This window comes from Megascapheus bottae, chromosome 6 (assembly GCF_031878675.1).
Source record: "Megascapheus bottae isolate mThoBot1 chromosome 6, mThoBot2.hap1, whole genome shotgun sequence".
In the NCBI taxonomy this organism is placed as follows: Eukaryota; Metazoa; Chordata; class Mammalia; order Rodentia; family Geomyidae; genus Megascapheus; species Megascapheus bottae.
The window spans coordinates 62,612,615-62,634,508 of record NC_143514.1 but is presented as its reverse complement, the minus strand read 5'-3'; the positions used below and the strand labels follow the sequence as shown (position 1 = coordinate 62,634,508).

Below are 21,894 nucleotides of genomic sequence, written 5' to 3'. Positions count from 1 at the left end.
CCATTTTCTAATGATTCATTGAAGATAAGAGTATTTCGGTCTTTAGTGCCCGGCTGGCTTTGAACCGTGATCCTCAGATCTCAGCCTCCTGAGTAGTTAGGATTACAGGCGTGAGCCACCATGCCCGGCTTCACTCTCAGCATGTTGTTCAAAGTTTATCTACCATTTAAACCGTATCTCTAGTTCTGTCTTTTTGGTGGTTGACTGGAGATAAGAATCTTGAAGATTTGTTTGCCAAGGTTAGCTTCATACCTCAATCCTAAGATCTAAGCCTCCTGAGCAGCTAGGATAATAGACGAGAGGCAACCACACCTCATTGGGAGCTTGATTTCTAGGATCCTGTGGCTCAAGTTGAGGGTAAGAGGAAGTGGTCTATCACCAAAGACTCATACATCCATCTGTATAAGCACGCGCACACACACACACACACACACACACACACACACACACACACTCCAGACCTCAAATGTGTCCTGAGCAGGAAAGGTGCAGAGTTATCTAATTCTGCTTTCCCCAACACCCTGGCTGATGGCCCCAGCCTTGGACAGTTCTTAGTGATGAATCGCTGGCTGCTAGCCTTCCTTCCTTCCCCCATGTCTTCCCCAGGCCTCGGCTCCACATCTGGGTTATTCTCCTGAACTATATATTCCATGAGTAAGTGTATCACCATCATATCCTCTTTTCTTCTAGTCTATCTCAATATCGTTACCTTTATCTCTTCATTTACTATATCCCTAAAATGAAATATAAGAAAACACTCTCAGGCCAGGAGCATAGCCTAGTGGTAGAGGGCTCGCCTAGCATGCACAAAACCCTGGGTTGGATTCCTCGATACCACATACAAAGAAAAAGCTGGAAGTGGTGCTGGGGCTCATGTGGCAGAACACTAGCCTTGAGCAAAAAGTGTGCAAGACAGATCCCAGACTCTGAGTTCAAGCCCCAGTCAAGCCCCAGGACGGAGAGAGAGAGAGAGAGAGAGAGAGAGAGAGAGAGAGAGAGAGAGAGAGAGAGAGAGAGAGAGAGAGAGAGAGAGAGAGGGAGAGAGAGAGAGACAGAGACAGACAGAGAGACAGAGAGAGACAGAGAGAGAGACAGAGAGAGACAGAGAGACAGAGAGAAAAGAAAGAAGGAAAGAAAAAGAAAGAAAGAAGCTAAGTTCTCCTTTTTTGTTGCTAAAGTTGCAGAAACCAAGATCAGAGAGGAAAAGGGTCTGACTCAGAGTCATGTCATCATGTAGAGACAGGACTAAATTGTAGTCCCGAGTCTAAGGCACTCCAGCATAATAATCCTAAGAAGAAACTGGAACTGGACACAGACTAACCTAGCTGTTTAACCTCAGGCAGATCTTTCCTTACTTTCTGATTCCTTACTTGAAAATGAAACTTTCCTGGTTCCTTACTTGAAAACGAATATCTAACCAGATGCCATTGGCTCATACCTGTAATCCTAGCTATTCAGGAAGTTCAGATGTAAGGGTCGTGGTTCAAAACCAGCCTAGGCATGAACGTCCACGAGACTCTTAACTCCAATTAACTACCAGAAATCTGGAAATTTGGCCGGGAGTTTGGCCTAGTGGTTAAAAGTGCTTGCCTAGCATGCATGAAGACCCGGGTTCGATCCCTCGGTACCACATACATAGAAAAAAGCCGGAAGTGGTGCTGAGGCTCAAGTGGTAGAGCTCTAGCCTTGAGAAAGTCCAAGGACAGTGCTCAGGCCCTGAGCTCAAGCCCAGGACTGGCAAAAAAAAAAAAAAAAGAAATCTGGAAATTTAGTTGTGGCTTAAGGTAGTAGAGTGCTAGCCTTAAGTGAAAAAGCTCAGGGAAAGTGTCGAAGCCCTGAGTTCAAGTCCCAAGACTGACAAGAAGAAAAGACAAAAATGGGTATCTATCTCAAAGGTCAGAGAACTCAATATTCATAGCACAGAGGCTAACATTCTATAATAAATGCTTGTGTTTATTACCACTAAGCCCTGTTCTGTGTGTCTTTTTTCCTTTTCCAAATATCTTCCTTGAGCTAGGAATGTGGCTTAGTGGTAGAGTGCTTGCCTAGCATGCATGAAGTCCTGGGTTCAATTCCTAAGGAAAAGGCTGGAAATCGTACTGTGGCTCAAGTAATAGAACGCTAGCCTTGAGCATAGAGAGGCTCAGGGACAGTGCCCAGGCCCTGAGTTCAAGCCTTTCAACTAGCCAAAAAAAAAAAAAAATCTTCCTGTGTGTGTGTGTGTGTGTGTGTCCTTTAGCTTTTCATTCAGTCTCATGGACTTTTCTGTCTGAGCTGGCTTTGGAGGTGTGATCCTCAGATCTCAGCCTTCTGAGTTGCTAGGATTACAGGCTACAAACAGACAGCCACAGGGCCCAGCTCCATCAGCTTTCCTCTTGTCTTTCTTTTTTTTTTTTTTTTGCCAGTCCTGAGCTTGAGCTCAGGGCCTGAGCACTGTCCTTGGACTTTCTCAAGGCTAGAGCTCTACCACTTGAGCCTCAGCACCACTTCTGGCTTTTTTCTATGTATGTGGTACCAAGGAATCGAACCCGGGTCTCCATGCATGCTAGGCAAGCACTTTAACCACTAGGCCAAACTCCTGGCCCCCTCTTGTCTTTCTTTAATCCCCATCTCTGCTTCTCTGGAAAGGAGGGGTGATTGTAGAGATCGGACATGCCTGACAGAGAACCAGTGCCCACCATGGTAACACAGAAATGCACAGCACCGTGCATGCTGAGTGTAAACATCCCATCCCATCCCTATGAGTCATCACACACAGATTCACCCAACAGCTTCTGAGGGCCACAGGCATATACTCAAATCAGCCCAGCTACCTGTGGCGTCAGAAGTAGCTTGTCCCTTTCTCAGGTGGAGATCACTAGGCCAAACCTCCATCCCAGGCAATTTTCTAGCCAATTTATGTTACCAACTTCCTCAGACCCTAGCTTGGCATGAGCAGCCTGGAAAATTCGAAGGAAGTAGGATCCTTCAGAGGGCGTTTGTGTTTTGATTTGGAATTTTTTGCTTCTGTTCCAGTACTGGGGCTTGAACTCAGGGCTCACACATTGTCCCATAGCTTTCTTTCGCTCAAGCACTTCACTACTTGAACCACAGCTCTCTTTCTGGTCTTTGATGGTTGATCCATAGGTAAGAATCTCATAGATTGTCCTGCAGAGGTTAGCTCTGAACTACCATCATCAGAGATGTTTGGGGTTTTTTTGTTGTTGTTTTGTTTTAAACCCCAAACCATTCAGGAGCTTGTTAACGCACGCTGGCACAAGCATGCTCACGAAACTGGGTGAGGAGGTTAGAGAAAGATCTGGTATCCATTTCGCAGACCAAGAAGCTGATGCCAAAGAAGAGTATACTCCTCATTCAAAGGCAAGGATAGGTCTGGCTGCTAGGACAGAGTCCAGCGGACACAGGGCCGCCCCCGCCCCCTACCCATCCCACCCGGCCCCGTCACAGCCACGCCTCCCCTGGGCGGCCCTCTGGGGGGAAAACCGGAGAAAGGCCACGGCTTGTCTCTTTAATGCGCGCCCCCGGAGGCCCGGCGCGCCCTCGCCACTATAACTGGAGTGCATGGAGCGGGCTGCGCTCACAGGGAGGCGGGCGGGCGCATGGCACCCGCTGGCCGACTTTCCCAAGTGCCGGTCCGCCGCTCCCGTCCGTTCCGCTTCCATGGACCCGCCCGGGGGCGCCTGTCGCTGAGACCCTCTGGTCCACGGGGGTCCGGACGGGGAGTCCTCCAGCTGCGGTAACTTGCATCCCCCGCGGGCTCTCCTTTTCCCGCCGCGCTTGCCGTCGAGCGCGGGCTCCGCCGCCGCCACGCCTCGCGCCCCGCACTGCCCGCCCCATGCTGGTGCACACTTACTCCGCCATGGTGAGTGGTCTCCGGTCCCGCGGCTCCGGGACGCCCTTGGGCGGGGGAGACCGGGGAAACGTCCTGCCTCAGCCGGCACCAACCAGATCTCTTCCGACGGAGGGGGGGCGCGCCGCGGGGGGACCCTGCCCGCCGAGCCGCAGCCCGTGGCTCCCGCGCCCGCGGGTCGTTCAGTAATTGACAGTGGGGGACCCCAAGGCGAGATGGGCCCTCGCGAGTGAAGGCGGATCTTTGGGGGACGGGGTCCGTCGAGCCGCGGGTGTTCCGTCTAACGCGCCCCCTTCTCCTTCCACCAGGAGCGCCCCGACGGGCTGGGCGCAGCGGCCGGCGGCGCCCGCTTGTCGTCTCTGCCCCAGGCGGCCTACGGGCCGGCACCGCCGCTCTGCCACACGCCGGCCGCCGCCGCCGCCGACTTTCAGCCGCCCTACTTCCCGCCGCCCTACCCGCAGCCTCCGCTGTCCTACGGCCAGGCGCCCGACGCAGCCGCCGCCTTCCCGCACCTGGCCGGGGACCCCTACGGCGGCCTGGCGCCCCTGGCCCAGCCGCAGCCTCCGCAGGCCGCCTGGGCCGCGCCCCGCTCGGCCGCCCGTGCCCACGACGAGCCGCCGGGTTTGCTAGCACCGCCCGCCCGGGCTCTGGGCCTGGATCCGCGCCGGGACTACGCGACGGCTGTGCCTCGGCTCCTGCACAGCCTGGCCGACGGTGCGCACGGCCTGGCCGACGCTCCCCTCGGCATTCCTGGGCTGGCAGCGCCACCGGGCCTGGAGGACCTGCAGGTGAGGGGCCCAGGATGGGTCGAGACCATAACTGGAGGTGGAAAGAGAGAGAGAGGGGGAGAGAGAGAGAGAGACAGAGAGAGGGGGAGAGAGAGAGGGGGAGAGAGAGAGAGAGAGAGAGAGAGAGAGAGAGAGAGAGAGAGAGAGAGAGAGAGAGAGAGAGAGAGAGAGAGAGAGAGAGAGAGAGAGAGAGAGAGAGAGAGCGAGCGAGAGAGAGCGAGCGCAGGCTGGCACAAGCTGGGCGCTGGTGGCTCACGTCTGTAATCCTAGTTGAGATCCAGAGGCTGAAATCTGAGCACCGCGGTTCAAAGCCAACCTGAGCAGGAAATTCCACGAGACTCATGTCCGATGAAAATTCCAGGAGACGCATTATTCAATTAAAAGTAGAGATGTAGCTCAAAAGGACGGCACCCAGGCCTTGAGTTCAAGCCCCCAGGACGGGCACACACGCAAAGCAAGTGACAAGTGCACTTCCTCCTCCTGTCCCTTCCTCGCCACTGACCAAGTCCCGGGCGATGGAGCCAGGGCGCTGAATCCGTGCCCGGTGCCCGGATGGCAGCAACCCTGCGCAGACACTTCTCCCCTCCGGGCTGGCGCGGTCGGGTCCCGCAGGACCTCCCAGCGCCGTCCCAGTCTGCGGGGGTGGCTGGCCTGCGCCCGGAGCGGAGGGAGGCGCGCCGACGCCTGTCGAGCGCTCGGAGAGAACCCAGGTCTCCAGCTTGGCCGCAGCTGGTGCGGTGCCAGGAAGATTCCTGGTCCCGCCCGTCGCCGCCCCAGGCAGCGGTGCTGCGCGCGCGTGGGGCGGAGCACACGGGAACCTGGGGTAGCCAGGGGCTTGGGACAAACCAGACAACTGGGTAACCGCGCCACCTCACCACCGCCCTCTCCCATTTTCAGGCAATGGATGAGCCGGGAATGAGCCTCTTAGACCAGTCCGTGATCAAGAAAGGTAAGGAACGGGGTGCCACTGCCTGGGCAGAACCAGGCGAGATAGTGCAGGCCCAGGGCTCAGGGCCCCATTTTCTTCACCTCTCTGGGTGCTTCCTGGTGCGTCACCAACCTCGGTGGCCCCAGAACACTCTTTCTGGCCCAGTAGTGGCTTTGGCGGGAGTGGGGGTTGGGGGGTGGGGAGCGAGGTGATTGCCACCTGCGGTGGACGGGAGCTGGTCTGCACTTCCTCAGCTACAAGCAGGATGGCCTGGGGAGAGGTGGATCTGGACTTAATTAGCAGAGTTGAACCTCTTTCCCGTTTTCCAAAGAAGTAGGATGGGAATGTTGATCCCATAGGTTTTGATAAATAATTCCCACTTTACCGAACTTTAGCACTAGGGCTAGCCCATTCCCCCTTTCCTCCCTCTCTCCCTCCCTCTCTCCCTCTCTTCTGTCCTAATAAAGCTTTGGGTGCTTGCACTCCTCTAGGGAAATTTTTTCAGCCAGAGCTTTCTGTGGCATTTTGGGATTACAGGAGCTGATGTGTGAATATTATTGTATATTAGGCTATGTGCTCCTGTATCTCCGATTTTAGGGTCCTGTACCTGTCTGTGTGTTCCCTTCCTAGGTATCAATATTGTTTAGTGTGTGTTTGTTGCAGTGGGTGTGTTTATGATTTGCAACTGTGTATGCTGGGATTCATTGTGTTTGGGGGTTTCCCTGTGTGTCTCCTAGGTTCTCTATTGTGTCTGAATTTGTTCTTTGGTCTGATGAGATCTAAGCATGTGGGGATCACTCCCTGTGTATTTTCGGGGCACCTGTTGGTTTTTTTTGTTGTTGTTGTTTGGTTATTTGCTGCTATTTTGTTTGCACTATAAAAGCAAAGGAGTATGAGACTCATCTCTTCCAAGGACCAAGTTCTGCCCATGGCAGGGAAATGTGAGCGAAATGGAGAGTGAGAAGGAAGCCGTGGACAAGCTCCTTAGATTTTAAGTGGGTGCCTAAAACAATTTGGAGGCACGTGGGAGTGGATGGTGCCCAGGATTTGGCTAGAGGTGTTTTTCAAACAAGTGAAGTCAAGCCCAGTTTCTGTTTGCCATCTTAGGTTCTCAGGGGATTTTTGTGGTGGCAGAAGGGATAGTGCACATGGTGGGACTTCCAGGAATCAGGGCTAGGCTACCAGGAGCTGAGCATTGGCTTGATGACTTAGAGTGTTTGGGGGGAGGGAGAGGCAGCATGAGAGGACAAGCCTCTCAGAATTTCGTGGAGGGGTGCTTCCAGGAACTGGGGCTGGGTCACCGGAAGCTGAGGAGGGTGCAGGGAATCACGCTGGGCACAGAATCCAGCTCTTTACCTGCAGAGCTTTTCTGGTTTTGTGAACAGTGCCTGGCTCCATCCAGAGGGAGAAGAGAGCCAGAGAGCCAGGTCTGCCAGCTGTAAGTTCTAGCCACTGGGCTTGTTCCCTGGCTACTGGAGGTGGGACCATCGTTGCAAGCCTCAGGTTCCTCACTCCTGTTGCGGCTAAAGGGCAGGGGTTCACTGACTTCCTAGGAAGCCACAATGATGTGTTTTGGGAAGGGGCTGTAGAGGAGGCTGTGCCCTGGGGAAAGATAAACGGATCTGATACTGCCCTGTGAACCTTCACCCAAACTCAGGCCAGAAGACAGAACGACTGGAGACTGGAAACCATCCAGACTTGGTTGTTTTCAAAGGTCTTCAGCGACCCAACCTCCCAACACATGTTAGATGTGTCCCAGGAAACAATGAATTTGGGCTGGGGTGGCCCGTGAAATGGAGGGAAGGGGAGAAAGGCAGGGATGGACGCTCTCATGGAGCAGGTGAAGCGACGGTGACCTGATCAAGAAAAGTGGAGTCTCATGGCTGTCGGCGTCTCAACAACCCGGGGAGCAAAGGGATCCGAGCCGGGTCGGGAGTGGGGGGGTCCGGATGGGGGTCCCAGCGAAAAGAAGCTCCGGGTTCCCACTCAGCCGGATCTCTGGGGAAGGGAGAAAGTCGGTGCCCGCGCTTGCGCTTGCGGGCGTCGCAAACACCCGGCACAGATGGAGGGCCGCGGCCGAGCTCTGCTCCCCGCGGGCGGTGGGTGGACGTGGAGCACCGTCTTCATCCTCGGGCTGCTCGGATGAGGATGGCTGGGGAGCCTGGTGGTTCCCGGGCCGCAGCCGTGGCGGGAGGGATCGGGGTCCCGAGGCCCGAACCTCTCTCTGCACCCCAGCTGCACGCAGGAGCGGCCTTCCTCGCCGGGGCTGGGGGTGGCCGGGGGTCTCCATCCCACCCGTGCCAGCCAGGAGCCGAGCCTGGAAACCCTCACGGGGTCCCCAGACCCCAGGCACTTGTCCCGGGGCGGAGGGCGCGGGACCCAGCGCCGCTGCTCACTTCCAGGTCATTCCCTGCCCCTGGAAGACTGGGCGGGAGGAGAAATGGGGGGGCCCCCGGAGCCCCGGGCGTCCGGAGGTGGGCAGCGCCCGAGGTGGGGCGCGCTCCCGACAAGGGCGCATTTGAACCGGTCCAGCCGGTGGCTTGTGTTCTGAAGCCTCAGTACTTTGGGAGAGAGAGGGTGGGAAAGGAGGACTGAGGGCCTTTTCACCAACGCTGGGCACGGTCTGTGCACAAGCCTTCCCCGTGGAAAACCCAGACAGGAGGAAAGGCTGGAAAGGCGCTCACGCAGTCACAGCTGTCGGGGAGGGGTCCCGGGGTGAGACTTCCTGAGGTGCCTGCCTCCCTCCTCCGCTGCGGGGCCCCTGGGGTGGGTGTCTACCCGGGGCAGGGAACTCCCCCCGGGCAGGCTCGGGGTACTCAGATCTCTGGGGGGCTCCTGGACAGTGACAGATGTAAACACTCTGCTCTGCCCTTTTTCACTCTGCCACAAAGGTTCAGCAGGGAAGTGGGGAGTCTGGCAAGCCTGAGCCTCCAGTTTAGGTCTGGGGCTGGGGGTGGGGTGGGTTTTCAGTGAGGTCCTGGGGCCAAAAAAAAAAAAAAAAATTAACATCAGTTTGTGTGCCTGTGTGTGTGTGTCTGCGTGTGCGTGTGTGTGTGTGTGTGTGTGTGTGTGTGTGTGTGTGTGTGTGTGTGTCCTGGAACTTAAACTCAGGGTTGGACTTTCCTGCCCAGTCTGTTTTCAAACTTTAACCCTTGAGCCTCACCTCTCAGCCTCCTGAATGGCTAGGATTACAAGCATGAACCACTGTGTTGGGGACTCTTACTGTGTTTTTTAAAAACTAAAGAAAAAAAAATGCTGTTTTCCTCTCATAATGGACTTTACCAGAATTTGACACCAAGGCAGCATCCTATCCTGAACTTACACTGTCCTCAGCTCCCCCGGCAGCTGAAAGAACAGCACCCTGCAGAGTTGGAGATTTACCTGAGGACCAGGGGAAACCTCCCTAGAGCTTAGAACAGGAGAAAAAAGGAGTCCAGTTAAAAGAAAGAAAAGGAGTATATTTAAAAGAAGCCCTCTGGTAGTAGATAAGAAAGCAACTTAACCAGCAAGTCTCATGGGGAGGAAGGAGACTAGTGGGCTAGGGGGAGGATAGCTGCCTCTCCTGCTTGCTTTCGTGTCCCTGCTCCTTCCCTCTCCATCTTTGGCCTTTGGGACCTCAAATTATGTTCTCTAGGTAGTGCAGTTAGAAATGTGAGCCTGCCTCCCTTTCAGCTCCTCACTGCTTCTGCTGACCTCAACCCTAACAGTACAAATGGCCCTGGAGTTTGCTTTTTTTTTTTTTTCTTTTTTGCCAGTCCCAAGGCTTGAACTCAGGGCCTGAGCACTCTCCCTGGGCTTTCTCTCAAGGCTAGCGCTCTACTACCTGAGCCACAGCACCACTTCCCGCTTTTCTGTTTGTGGTATTGAGGAATTGAACCCAGGTCTTCATGCATGCTAGGCAAGCACTCTATCACTAAGCCAAACTCCTGACCCTGGAATTTGCATTTTTTTTTTCTGTTCGTTTTTTGTTCTGTGGGTTTGTTGTTTTTAGCAACTTGTTGTTATTATAAAGGTGATGTACAGAGGGGTTACAGCTGTATAAGTCAGAAAATGAGTGCATTTTCTTTTGAACGACGTTTCCCTTTCCCTGACTCTGCCAGTTTTTCCCTCCTGCCCCCACCTACAAGTTGTGGAGTTCATTTTGAATACAGTATCTAGTGAGTACCACCCCATTTGTTCATCCTTGTTATTATTTTATTTTGTGACAAGATATCATGACACAGTCTACTGGCTTCCTACTCCTGTCCCTGCATCTTGAGTGCTAGGATTGCAGGCATGTACCACAGTGATCCCTAAATATGTTTACTAATTGATACTGTAAGGTCAAGTTTCAGTCATGGGAAGAATACAATTTATGATTTTCTTTTGTAGCAAGTGTATGTAGTTTTATAACCACAACCACAAACTACTGGAGACATTTCTGTCTCCCCTCAGCATTTCCGCATTCCCATCTGTACAACATCTTCATTCTCACCCAAGCCTCAGGCAACTCCTGATCTGCTTTCTGTCTAAATTTGCATATTTTGGAATGCAATATAAATAGATTAACTATGCAGACTTTCGTATCTCACTTCTTTTACTTAGCATATTGTTGTTTTTTCTTGTTTGTATGTGCAGGTACCAGGGCTTCATGCATGTTAGGCAAGCACTCTTCCACTAAGCCACATTCCCCACTCCTTTTAGTCATTTTCTTTTCTTTCTTTTTTTTTTTTTTTTTTTTTTTTTGCCAGTCCTGGGCTTGGGTTCAGGGCCTGAGCACTGTCCTTGGACTTTCTCAAGGCTAGCATTCTACCGCTTGAGCCTGGGTACCACTTCTGACTTTTTTTTCTGTGTATGTGGTACTGAGTGCTAGCTTGCTAGGCAAGCACTCTACCACTAGGCCAAACTCCCGGTCTCTTTCTTTTTTTTTTTTGCTAGTCCTGGGGCTTGAACTCAGGATCTGAGCACTGTCCTTGGGCTTTCTCAAGGCTAGCACTCTACTACTTGAGCTACAGTACCTCTTCTGGCTTTTTCAAGGTATGTGTTACTGAGGAATCAAACTCAGGTTCTTGTGCATGCTAGGCAAGCACTCTACCACTAGGCCAAACTCTCTTGGCCACCCTTTTCTTCCCTTCCCTTCCCTTCCCTTCTCTCTCTCTCTCTCTCTCTCACTCTCTCTCTCTCTGCTTCTCTCTCTCTCTCTCTCTCTCTCTCTCTCTCTCTCTCTCTCTCTCTCTTTCTTTCTTTTTTGTGTGTCATGAGGCTTGAACTTGGCCTGGGTGCTGAGTTCTTTAGCTCAAGACTACTGCCCTACCCCTGAGCCAAGCCCCACTTTCTGTTTTCTAGAGGTTAATTAGAGATAAGAGTCTCAGGTCCTTTTGTGCCCAGGCTGGCTTTGAACCTTGATCCTCACAGCTAGCTGAGTAGCTAGGATTACAGGTGTGAGCCACTATGTCCAGCCCATTTTCTTGAACTCAGGACCTGGGCACTGTCATTGAGCTTTCCTCAAGGCTAGTGCTCTACTCTTTTTTTTTTTTTTTTTTTTTTTTTTTTTTTTTTTTTTTTGCCAGTCCTGGGCTTGAGCTCAGGGCCTGAGCACTGTCCTCAGACTTTCTCAAGGCTAGAACTCTACCACTTGAGCCTCAGCACCACTTCCGGCTTTTTCTATGTATGTGGTACCAAGGAATCGAACCCGGGTCTTCATGCATGCTAGGCAAGCACTTTAACCACTAGGCCAAACTCCCGGCCCTCAGCCCATTTTCTTTTATGGATTGTGTTTTTGATGTTGTAACTCTGCCCTAACCCAAGATCCTGAAGGAGTTTTTCTCATATATTTTCTCTCTGTATGTATGTGTGTGTTTTGTGCTGGTCCTGGGGCTTGAACTCAGGGCCTTGGCACCGTCCTTGTACTAGCACTCTACCACTTGAGCCACAGCTTTACTTTGGGCTTTTCTGGTAATTGGAGTCGAGTCTCATGGACTTTCCTGCAAAGGCTGGCTTCAAATTGCAATCTTCAGGTCTCACCCTCCTGAGTAGCTAGCATCACAAGCATGAGTCACCATGCCTGGCTTCTATATTTTCTTGAAGAAGGCATTATAATGTATGTACCTGCATGCATGTGTGCTGGGCATAGATACTGTCCTTGATTTTTTTTTTGTTCAATTGATGCACAGCTGCACTTTTGGCTTTTTGTTGGCTAATTGGAGATAAGAGTCTCATAGACTTTCCTGCCAGGGCTGGTCTTGAACTGCTGTCTTCTGTTCTCAGACTCTTCAGTAGCTAGGATTATAGGCATGTGCCTCTGGCACCTGGTGGGAATTGTAATTCTAACACATTCTGGGACAATTTGTTGCACCTTCAGGTTTAGTAGCCAGATGGTACCTAATACCTGTAGCTAATAAATTTGGGACAGGATGCTTATTCTGAGTAGCCACAAGCTCTTGTATCTGTGTCTAGTCCGTATGTGAGTGGGTTCTGCATGTGTCACCAGGGGACATGATGAATGAACTACTTCCATGAGGGTTCGTTAAGGCAAAGGCTAGCCTGTGGATGTGGAGGACAAATGGTAGTGGTTTGGCTTTGCAGTGTGTGCTCATTGAATTCTCACCTGACAGCCCCTTCCTTGGTCCACCAACTTCCCTAACCTTGTTTTCCATTCTTCTTGCTGTTTTTGAGGAACAGGTGGAGAAGCCACAAGGTCTGTTATGCATAGACACAAACACATGTCCCTATGCCACACCTGCCCTTCCACTTGGCTACACTTTATAGAACTCTGGCATCAATAGAGGAAAGCACTTGCGCATGTCCTGTGCATGCATTCACATTCCCACTCACTCCAGAGCAGAGACTGTATCTGTGCATGGAGCTATGGCTGAGTAGTTGCAAAATGAATACTGTACATGTGCTGATTATATGATATGAATGTATCTTTTTTTTTTTTGTGAGAATCATGGGGCTTGAACTCAGCTGGGGCGCTGTCCCCGAGCTCTTCAACTCAAGGCTACCACCCTACCCTTGAGCCAAGCCCCACTTCCCATTTCTAGAGGTTAATTGGAGATAAGAGTCTCAGGTCCTTTTGTGCCTGGGCTGGCTTTGAACCTTGATTCTCAGATCTCAGCCTCCTGGAGTAGCTAGGATTACAGGTGTGAGCCACTGCACCCAACTGAATGTATCATTTTTGTGTACACTTATTTTCATGACATATGCTCATGTTTGCAGAAACACAAACAGCCTTTTGCCTTCTCATGAAACTAGGCCCCAGGAGGCCCCCTTGAATAGAAACTGGCTGGAGTTATGAATGTCCTATTCCTCTGAGCCCCTCCTCTGGGTAGGAGTGATGGGAGAGAGAAGAGTCACATTGTCCTCCTTATAGATATTTTTTTTCCTAGAGAAGGTATAGTAATTTATTTATTTTTTTAGGTCTGAGACCAGGACTCATGTTTACTCATTGGCTGAGCCATGCCTCCAACCCCTGTAATGAATCTTTTAAACCAAGTTTGTGGTATAAAATATATACAAGTACAGCTGGGTGTCAGATCAAAAACCTGGAAATGAAGTTAAGGCTCAAGTGGTAGAGTACAGAGCATAGCTCTGAGCAACAAAAACTCCGGGATAGCACCCAAAGCCTGAGCTAAGCACCAGTACCATCATGAAAATCAAAACTAAAACATATACACTATACAATGGGAGATTTGGCTCCAGGTCTTGAATTCAAACTCTAGTACCAACAAATATTTTTTACAGTCTACCTTTTCAGGTATCTATTTTTTTTTTTTTTTTGCCAGTCATGGGGCTTGAACTCAGGGCCTGAGTAGCTAGGATTACAGGCATGAGCCACTGGTGCCTGGACCACAGCTTTTTTTCAGAATGATCCCTAGGGCAGGAGGGAGGGAGGGAGGGAAGGAGGGAGGGAGGGAGAGAGGGAGAGAGGGAGAGAGGGAGAGAGGGAGAGAGAGAGAGAGAGAGAGAGAGAGAGAGAGAGAGAGAGAGAGAGAGAGAGAGAGAGAGAGAGAGAGAGAGAGAGAGAGAGAGAGAGAGACCACGCCTGTGGTCCTCGCTACTCAGGAGGCTAAGATCTGAGGATCAGGGTTCAAAGCCACAGCCCAGGCACAAAAGGACCTGAGACTCTTATCCTCCAGTTAACCTCTAGAAAATGGGAAGTGGGGCTTGGCTCAAGGGTAGGGTGGTAGCCTTGAGCTGAAGAGCTCAGGGACACTGTTTAGGCTAAGGGGTGGGGCAGTAGCCTTTTGCTAAAGAGCTCAGGGACTGCACCCAGGTGGAGTTTAAGTTCCATGATCCACAAAAAAAAATAGCCTAAACAAAAACAAAAAATGTAAATCACCCTAGCTCCTGGAGGAAACATGAAGTTCAGAGCCAGCTAGAATGTAGCTCAGTGACAAAGCACTTGCCTACCAAATGCATTGTCTTGGGTTTGATTCCCAGTAACAAAAAAAAACCAAGAAGTCCAGCTTTGAGTTCAGAGTCCATGACCATCAGCTGAGAGGACTTGGGCATATCAATTTAATCTCAGTATGCCTCAGTTTCTCCCTTTGTAAAGCAGGACCTCAGAAGGTCTCAGAAGGTGTGAAAATCTTTCAACATGCACATTGGTTTATCATCAGTGTGCCTGATCTACAGCTGGCTAGTTGCTGGCTCCATATCCTCATCTCTCTCCTTCCTTGCTTCTGCTCCACAGTCCCCATGCCCTCCAAAGCCAGCAGCCTCTCGGCCCTCTCATTGGCCAAAGACAGCCTGGTTGGCGGCATTACCAACCCCAGTGAAGTCTTCTGCTCTGTTCCTGGCCGTCTCTCCTTGCTCAGCTCCACATCCAAGTACAAGGTGACCGTGGGGGAGGTGCAGCGGCGACTCTCACCTCCAGAGTGCCTCAATGCCTCCCTCCTGGGGGGTGTCCTTCGCAGGTAGGAAGGCTAGCCCACAACCCCCTCACAACACCCCAGCCAAAGTCTTTGGTCCCTTCATGCCTAAGGCATCAGAAAAGGAACCAGCTTCCTCCTAGCCCCTTACATTATCTTGGTCTCAGTCTCCTCATTAGACAAGAGCCCAGGCCGTCTAGGCAGTCCCAGGTTCCCAGCAACTCTAATAGGTCTTCGGGACTTAGGAGAGAAAGAAGCCTGGGCACAGGGAAGGGCTTGAGGACTCACAGTGAGCAGGATGAGGACTCACAGTGAGCAGGATGAGGACTAAGGCTGGCTCTGGGAAGTGCCATCTTCTCCCTTCCTGCATGCCTCATTGCCTCATTGTGGCTTGGAGACCATGATTTGTTTTGGTTCACCTTTGTAGTTGTGTGTTTCTTTTTGCATGTCCGTGTTGCTTTAGGAGATGGTCACATTAACTGTTAATGGAAATGTGTCCCACTGTGCGCACGCGTGTGTGTGTGTGTGTGTATGCATCTGCAGCTAGTTAAGTGTATATGTATATGCCTGCTCCATTGTGGGGCTGTCTCTGTATGATTGTGTGATCTCCTCATTCCTGGTCTCATCTCGCAATCCTGGAGGGATCTCTGTGAATCCCTGAGTGCCTGGACTGCAAGAAGTTGGTTATTTATTTATTTATTTTGTCTAAGTCCAGGACTCCAACCTGGTAACAGGGTATCTGACACGTTTGCTCCTTGGCTGATGTTTTTACCACCTGAACCACACCTCCATCCCCCGAGTGTCTGTAGGTGTTTGGTATCCTGACTTGGTGCGAATATATTTGTGTCTATCTCTGCATGTTGTGCATCTCTGCATAGGTGTCTCTACTGGTGTGTATATGTCTCTGTAATCTTGGCCCTCAGTGTGTGTTCATCTGTTGTATGTCTATAAGTGGCTGTGTGTGTGTATCTGTGTCTTTCTGTCTCTTTGAATGTCATTATACAAGTCTGTGTAGCCCCAGTAAATGTGTTCAGATGGGGAAAGAGCCTAAGATGCTGTTTTGTTCTACTGTACTCTGTTAAGAAGCCTGGGGAGGAATAAGAGATTCTTTTTTTTTTGCCAGTCCTGGGCTTGAGCTCAGGGCCTGAGCACTGTCCTTGGATTTTCTCAAGGCTAGAGCTCTACCACTTGAGCCTCAGCACCACTTCTGGCTTTTTTCTATGTATGTGGTACTGAGGAATCGAACCCGGGTCTTCATGCATGCTAGGCAAGCACTTTAACCACTAGACCAAGCTCCCAGCCCTGAATAAGAGATTCTTGGATCTGGGTGGAGACGACTGAAAAACTGGAGTGAGGTTAGAGATGTTGAGATCGTGCTGAGAGACCCCAGAGAACTTCCAAGGACAGATGCAAGCCTCAATAGGTGCTGGTAGGGTCAACAAGGCCCTTTGGGGATCACTTAGCCTGTAAGCGTCTTTTTTGTCCTCATGGTTGTGTGTGTGTGTGTCTCTGTGCATGTCAAGGGCCAAGTCCAAGAATGGTGGCCGGTGTCTGCGGGAAAGGCTGGAAAAGATTGGGCTTAACCTGCCAGCTGGCCGTCGGAAGGCTGCCAATGTAACCCTGCTGACTTCACTGGTGGAGGGTGAGTGAGGCTTGGGTTTTGAGAGGCAGCTGTAGTGGTGTGTGTGTGTGTGTGTGTGTGTGTGTATGTGTGTGTGTGTGTGGAGGGGAATGGTCAGTATCTGGATGTGGTCAATAAATCAGTGGGGAAGATTGCCTCCTTCCCTGGAGGTTGATGACTCGGATGGGCCCAGGTCCCCTCTTGGAGCTCAGAACCCAGCCCAAGTGGTCTCAAACCCGGGCAATGGATTTGGGGCTGGAGCTATTCTGGGGAGGGGATAGGATGGCCCCTTGGCTAAGGGATTGGGGCTTCATAACTGGGCTCCTGGCTGAGGTAGTGACATCTTTCCTTCCCCCAGGAGAAGCTATGCACCTGGCCCGAGACTTTGGCTATGTCTGCGAGACCGAGTTCCCAGCCAAGGCAGCTGCTGAGTACCTGTGCCGCCAGCACGCTGACCCCGGGGACCTGCACAGCCGCAAGAGCATGCTGCTGGCTGCCAAGTGAGTGAGGAAATGTGGCAGCAAGGCACTGACAGACACTGGTTCTAGGCACCGAACACCACGAACACCACTCAGCACGCACACATGGACACATGGCACACACAGCTTCCTGCTTAGGTTCACATGGCCACCACGTTCACCCCACAGACCTCCATGAGCATGCCCACGTGTCAACATATCTGGGTCCTATGTATCAGAATAAATGGTGTCACAGGCCTATGCTCATACTGTACTCATCTTCACGGGCCCATGGCTTGGGCTACACAGTTCCCCTCAGGAGGGCCTAAGGCTCCTCTTGCTGAGTCTTGCCTGTTAGTTCCTGCCCTGGGACTTTCTTTGGGCCCCAGGTCACACCTGACCCCTCCACGGTCCACTGGTGTCTCTCTTACCACCATTTACATGTTGCCATTTCAGCTCAGGTCTCTGCATACCATCCTGGACCTTCATTCAGATTCCCTCTCTGTTCCCTCAGCAACCCTGCTCAGGCCCCCCAAATCTTAGATGGCTCACCCATCAAGTATTCCAGCATTTTATAAAGAGAGCCCCCGCTCTTTGTCCACTTGAACAGCTACACGTTACCATAAACTGGGTAGCAGTTTAATTATTTCCTGCAGTTCTGGAGATTGGTAAGCCCTGCCTGGCAAGGGCCCACTTTCTTGAACACAGACAACACTTGGTTGCTCTGTCTTTACCTGGTAGAGGAGCTAGGATTTTCTCTGATCTCTTTCAGCAGGGAGCTAATCTCATTCATAAGGGTTCTACCTGCCCTGCTCCAATGACGAAATCCCTTCCAAAGACTTCATCTTCATCTCAAGGAGAATTTTTTTTTTTTTGGCAATTCTGGGGCTTGAACTCAGGGCCTGAGCACTGTCCTTGGTCTTTCTCAAGGCTAGACTGCTACCACTTGAGCCATAGACCACTTTCAGCTTTTTCTATGTACATGGTACCAAGGAATTGAACCCAGGTCTTCATGCATATGAGGCAAGCATTTTTACCACTAGGCCAAACTCCTGGCCCTCAAGGATTTTAACATGTGCATTTTGCAGAAATACAAACATTCATCCAAGGCATTGTCTTAATGAAGGGGAAGAACAGAGGAAGGGAACAGGAGAGACGCAAATGGAAAAACCACTATCTGTAGGCTAAATGCAAACTTTTAAGGTCTCCATAGTAAGATCTACATAAATTCCACCCAGTCTAGCTGATTGGAATTCATGTGCTTTTCCTTCTTCTTTTTTTTTTTTTGCCAGTCCTGGGCTTAAGCTCAGGGCCTGAGCACTGTCCTTGGATTTTCTCAAGGCTAGAACTCTACCACTTGAGCCTCAGCACCACTTCCGGCTTTTTTCTATGTATGTGGTATTGAGGAATGGAACCCAGGTCTTTGTGCATGCTAGGCAAGCACTCTACCACTAGGCAAAACTCCTGGCCCCGTGCTTTTCCTTCTTATAAGCTTGTCCAGTCCCCCAGCCTGAGGTAGACCTTCCAGCCACAATTCCACCCTTCCTCTTCTTTGAGGCTTTCTTCCATTCTCTAGACTCATGGGACTAGCAAATGGAGACCTGGGAGGCCCTTTGCTCATGCTGTGGCTGGAGAAGCCTAATCTGGGTGGAGCCCACCTCATTCATGAATCAGCATGCACACTGAGCATTTCCAGATCCCAGTCATGTCTACATATGATGCTGGCTAGGTTCCAGGGTGGCACAAAGATGAATGATGACTGATCCTTTTGCCTGAGGTACATACAGAACTAGGTAATGGCCAGAGAGGTGCTGGATCCAAACTCTAGCTCAGTCATTTTGGCAGATCACCTAACCCCATCTAAAACCAGTTTCCTTATCCATATGATGGGTTTAACAGGAGAGATTTTGGGGGAACACTGAGATGATGCATATGTTAGGCCTCAGTTAATATTTGCTGCTAGCTGTCATTTCAACCAGGCAAGGCAGATTTTGGACTGTTCCTAATGTCAGACAAGGTTCTATGAAGCACTGGGTATCTAAGGGTGGAAAAAGGGATCAAAGAAAGTTTCTGTGATGTGGTAGTAAACGGTTGGGGTTCACTTCGCTTGTGGCAGTACATCCACAGGAAAAGAAGCTATAGTGATATTATGAAAATAAATTCGCTAGTATTGTTACCTTCTCTGAACCTTAGTCTCCTTTTCTGTAAAATGGATACAATCACTGTAGACTTGGGAGGGCTAAGAAATAGTCTATTAGCATGTTGTGGATCTGTCTCTGGTCTCAGAGCCTTATCCTTAACCTCTGACCTTTGTTCCCCCCCAGGCAGATCTGCAAGGAGTTTTCCGACTTGATGGCTCAGGACCGCTCTCCATTGGGCAACAGTCGTCCAGCGCTCATCCTGGAGCCTGGGGTGCAGAGCTGCCTGACACACTTCAGCCTCATCACACATGGCTTTGGTGGGCCTGCCATCTGTGCCGCCCTCACCGCCTTCCAGAACTACCTGTTGGAATCACTCAAGGGACTGGACAAGATGTTTCTAAGCAATGCAGGGAGTGGACACAGTGAAACCAAGGCTTCAGAGAAAGATGCCAAGCACCGGAAATAACTGCATCTCTCACCCTGTCATGAAGGGACTCCCAAGGATTCTTTTAGTTCCTGGGGGTGGGGTGGGGTGTAGCCCTGGCAGGACCAAAAGGTGGGATTCCAGTCAGGTCAGAATGAGAACATCCATCCAGAAACCTCAGAACTGAGGGTCTGGGTTGGAGTCAGAGAGGGAGGCTTGTCTGTGGAGATTTGCTGGTAAGTTAAGGGTCCGGGTATTTGTTGCATGTGTGCCATTTTCAGACCTTTGCTAAGAAAGGCTTGGATAGGACATTGGTGTGAAAAAAAATGGGGCTTATGGAGCACAGCACTCCATTGAAGTCTTCGTTTTTTTTTACTTGTAGCAAGAGAGCCCACTGTGGACACATCAGAGGTGCTACTGGAGCTGATAACGCTCATTCCTGACTCTCCTATCCCCAGAAAAGGGGTGTTGACAGGAGGTCCCAGTGGGCTCCTTAGACCCTTTCCACTCTTGGAGAAAAGTGGGCCAGAAGGGCCCTTGAGGAACCCAGAAGAGAAGCAGAAATTACAGAACTGAATCCAGGCTGCCTGTCACAGTCCTGTTGCTGTCTATTTATGTATGTTGTAATTAAACTTGAAAGTTAAAAAAACGTTCAGTCAAATTATTTGTCCTAATAATTTGAGCGTAAATGTATTTTTCCCCCTGGGACAATGCTGGGGGATGAACTCGGGGCCTGGGTGTTGTCCCTTAGCTTTCTTGCTCATAGTGGCAGTCTACCACTTGAGCCATGCTTCTTGCTCTCCTAATGTTGCCCTTTCCTAGGGCCTTCTCTAGATGAGCTCATTCAGTTTCCTGCCTTTGCTTATCATAAGAATTTCTATCTTCAGATGTTCCTAAACTCAAAGCTTGGATGTCCAACTGTCTGCCTGTTTCTCTGCCTTACTGTCTACAACACACATCTCAAACGTATGCACTTATCAGAGCACTTGAATATGCGAATTGACTTCCTCCATACTACTTCATCATTTGTAAATGGCAGCACCATCTGCCCAGATGTTCAGGCCAGGCACTCGGGAGTCACATTTGATTCAGAGTCCATCTTTGTCTTTTCATCTCCATGGCTGCCAGCCTAGTTCTCTAGTCTATTATTGAAGCCTCCCCAACTAGTCTGTTTTCACTGGTGTATTTCATCCTATAGCCTTGTAAATATCTGGACTTACTCTTCATCACTTATTTTGCTCTGGCTACAACGAGTTCTCTCTCATTTCTCAAACCATTGTACTCCTGGAATGTTCTTTCCTGCCCCCATGTCTTTGCAGGTGTGCTATCAGGCACAGAGACTGGTGCTCAACCAAAGAGTTGGTTTGTGGGATTTCCTATGACCATCTTATGTTCAAATGCAGGAAACCTCCTATTCTTGAAGAGGCCTGAATGGAAAAACAAGTTTAGTAATGCCTATGTACTTACCAAGCACTTCCCAGGCCAGACTCTGATCCACATGCCCACACGTGTTATTACCTCAAGAGAGTCTCATGACTACTATCCTGGAGCCACTAATGCCGGGTGACTTGCTTTTTTGACTCAGGCCTGGGCACTGTCCTTGAACACTTTTTGCTCAAGGCTAGTGCTCTGCCACTTGAGTCATAGTGGCACTTCTGGCCTTTTCTGTACATGTGGTACCAGGGAATTGAACCAGGGTCTTCGTGCATCCCACTTCTCATTTTCTAGAGGTTAATTGGACATAGTGCCTCGGGTCCTTTTGTACCAGGCTGTCTTTGAACCTTAATCCTCAGATCTCAGCCTCCTGAGTAGCTAGGCTTACAGGTCCAGGGACTTTTACATGGTAGGCAAAAGATTCAGGCACTATACCATATTCTAGCCCTTTTACACATACGTAAGAATAAAATGTACTTTATAAGAACAAAAGTATCTCTTAAAAAATGGTAAGAGAGGGGCCAGAAGTTTGGCCTAGTGGTACAGTGCTTCCTAGCATGCACGAAGACCCGGGTTCAATTCCTCGGTACCCCACATCCCCACATATATAGCAAAAAGCCAGAAGTGGTGCTGAGGCTCAAGTGTTAGAGTGCTAGCCTTGAGAAAGTCCAAGGACAGGGCTCAAGCCCTGAGCTCAAGCCCAGGACTGGCAAAAAAAAAAAAGGTAAGGGGCTCTTATCTCCAATTAATCACTAGAAAATGGGAAGTGGGGCTGTGGCTCAAGGGGTAGGGTGGTAGCCTTGAGCTGAAGTGCACATAATAACTATCCAAATTAATTACCTAAAAAAAAGTTACCTAAAGGGCAAAAAGAACCACTGCTGCAGAGAAGCTGATGAATAAGAAGCTGAATAGTGAACTGAACATGAGGGAATGGGCAAAAAAGAGTCCTGGTAAAAAACAGGTAACATTCCTTCCAGTTCCTTTTTGAAACATGTTAGATAAACTGAGAGACAACCAGAAAAGTCAATTTACCACATTCAGCTTTATTCTGAATTAACATCTATCAATTATGTACACCAAAAGTGTAGAAAAAAATTAAAGGAGTCATTCAAAAAAGTTCTCTGGCAAGTAGGAGAAAGGACATTAGGACATCTGTTTAGGGAAGGAGATATTATCCAGGTCATGGATGCCATTTTTGTCAATGATTCGAACACTGAAGGTTGGCAGGTTCAAGATGAAGCGCTTCTGGAGCTGTACAGACATGAGGGAAATCAGTCAACACATGTTTTCTAGAAAAGCTCTATTCAAGGCACAGGAAAACCCATTGCTTTTGGGGAACTGATTTTCTGTTAGGGGCAGTTGGTCTATTAGGGGCATTAGGTCTCTACTTGGAATGTC

General features: G+C 50.2%; 2 protein-coding genes across 2 annotated transcripts in view; one reads left to right on the top strand and one right to left on the bottom strand.

Moving 5' to 3' along the window:
• The first annotated feature begins 3,835 nt into the window (after window positions 1-3,835).
• Window positions 3,836-19,384, top strand: Tfap2e (transcription factor AP-2 epsilon). The gene is made up of 7 exons (XM_090333810.1): window positions 3,836-3,862; window positions 4,159-4,638; window positions 5,536-5,587; window positions 14,241-14,463; window positions 15,942-16,060; window positions 16,398-16,539; window positions 18,822-19,384. Exons 1-7 carry the CDS (start codon window positions 3,836-3,838, stop codon window positions 19,102-19,104), a joined length of 1,326 nt encoding a protein of 441 aa, XP_090189936.1. The 3' UTR covers window positions 19,105-19,384.
• Window positions 19,385-21,519: 2,135 nt separating this feature from the next.
• Window positions 21,520-21,894, bottom strand: part of Psmb2 (proteasome 20S subunit beta 2) — a 40,641-nt gene continuing 40,266 nt past the window's right edge. The window contains exon 6 of the mRNA XM_090335246.1: window positions 21,520-21,747. Within this exon, the coding sequence (XP_090191372.1) occupies window positions 21,640-21,747 (108 nt within the window). The 3' untranslated portion in view covers window positions 21,520-21,639. The remainder of the gene's footprint in view (window positions 21,748-21,894) is intronic.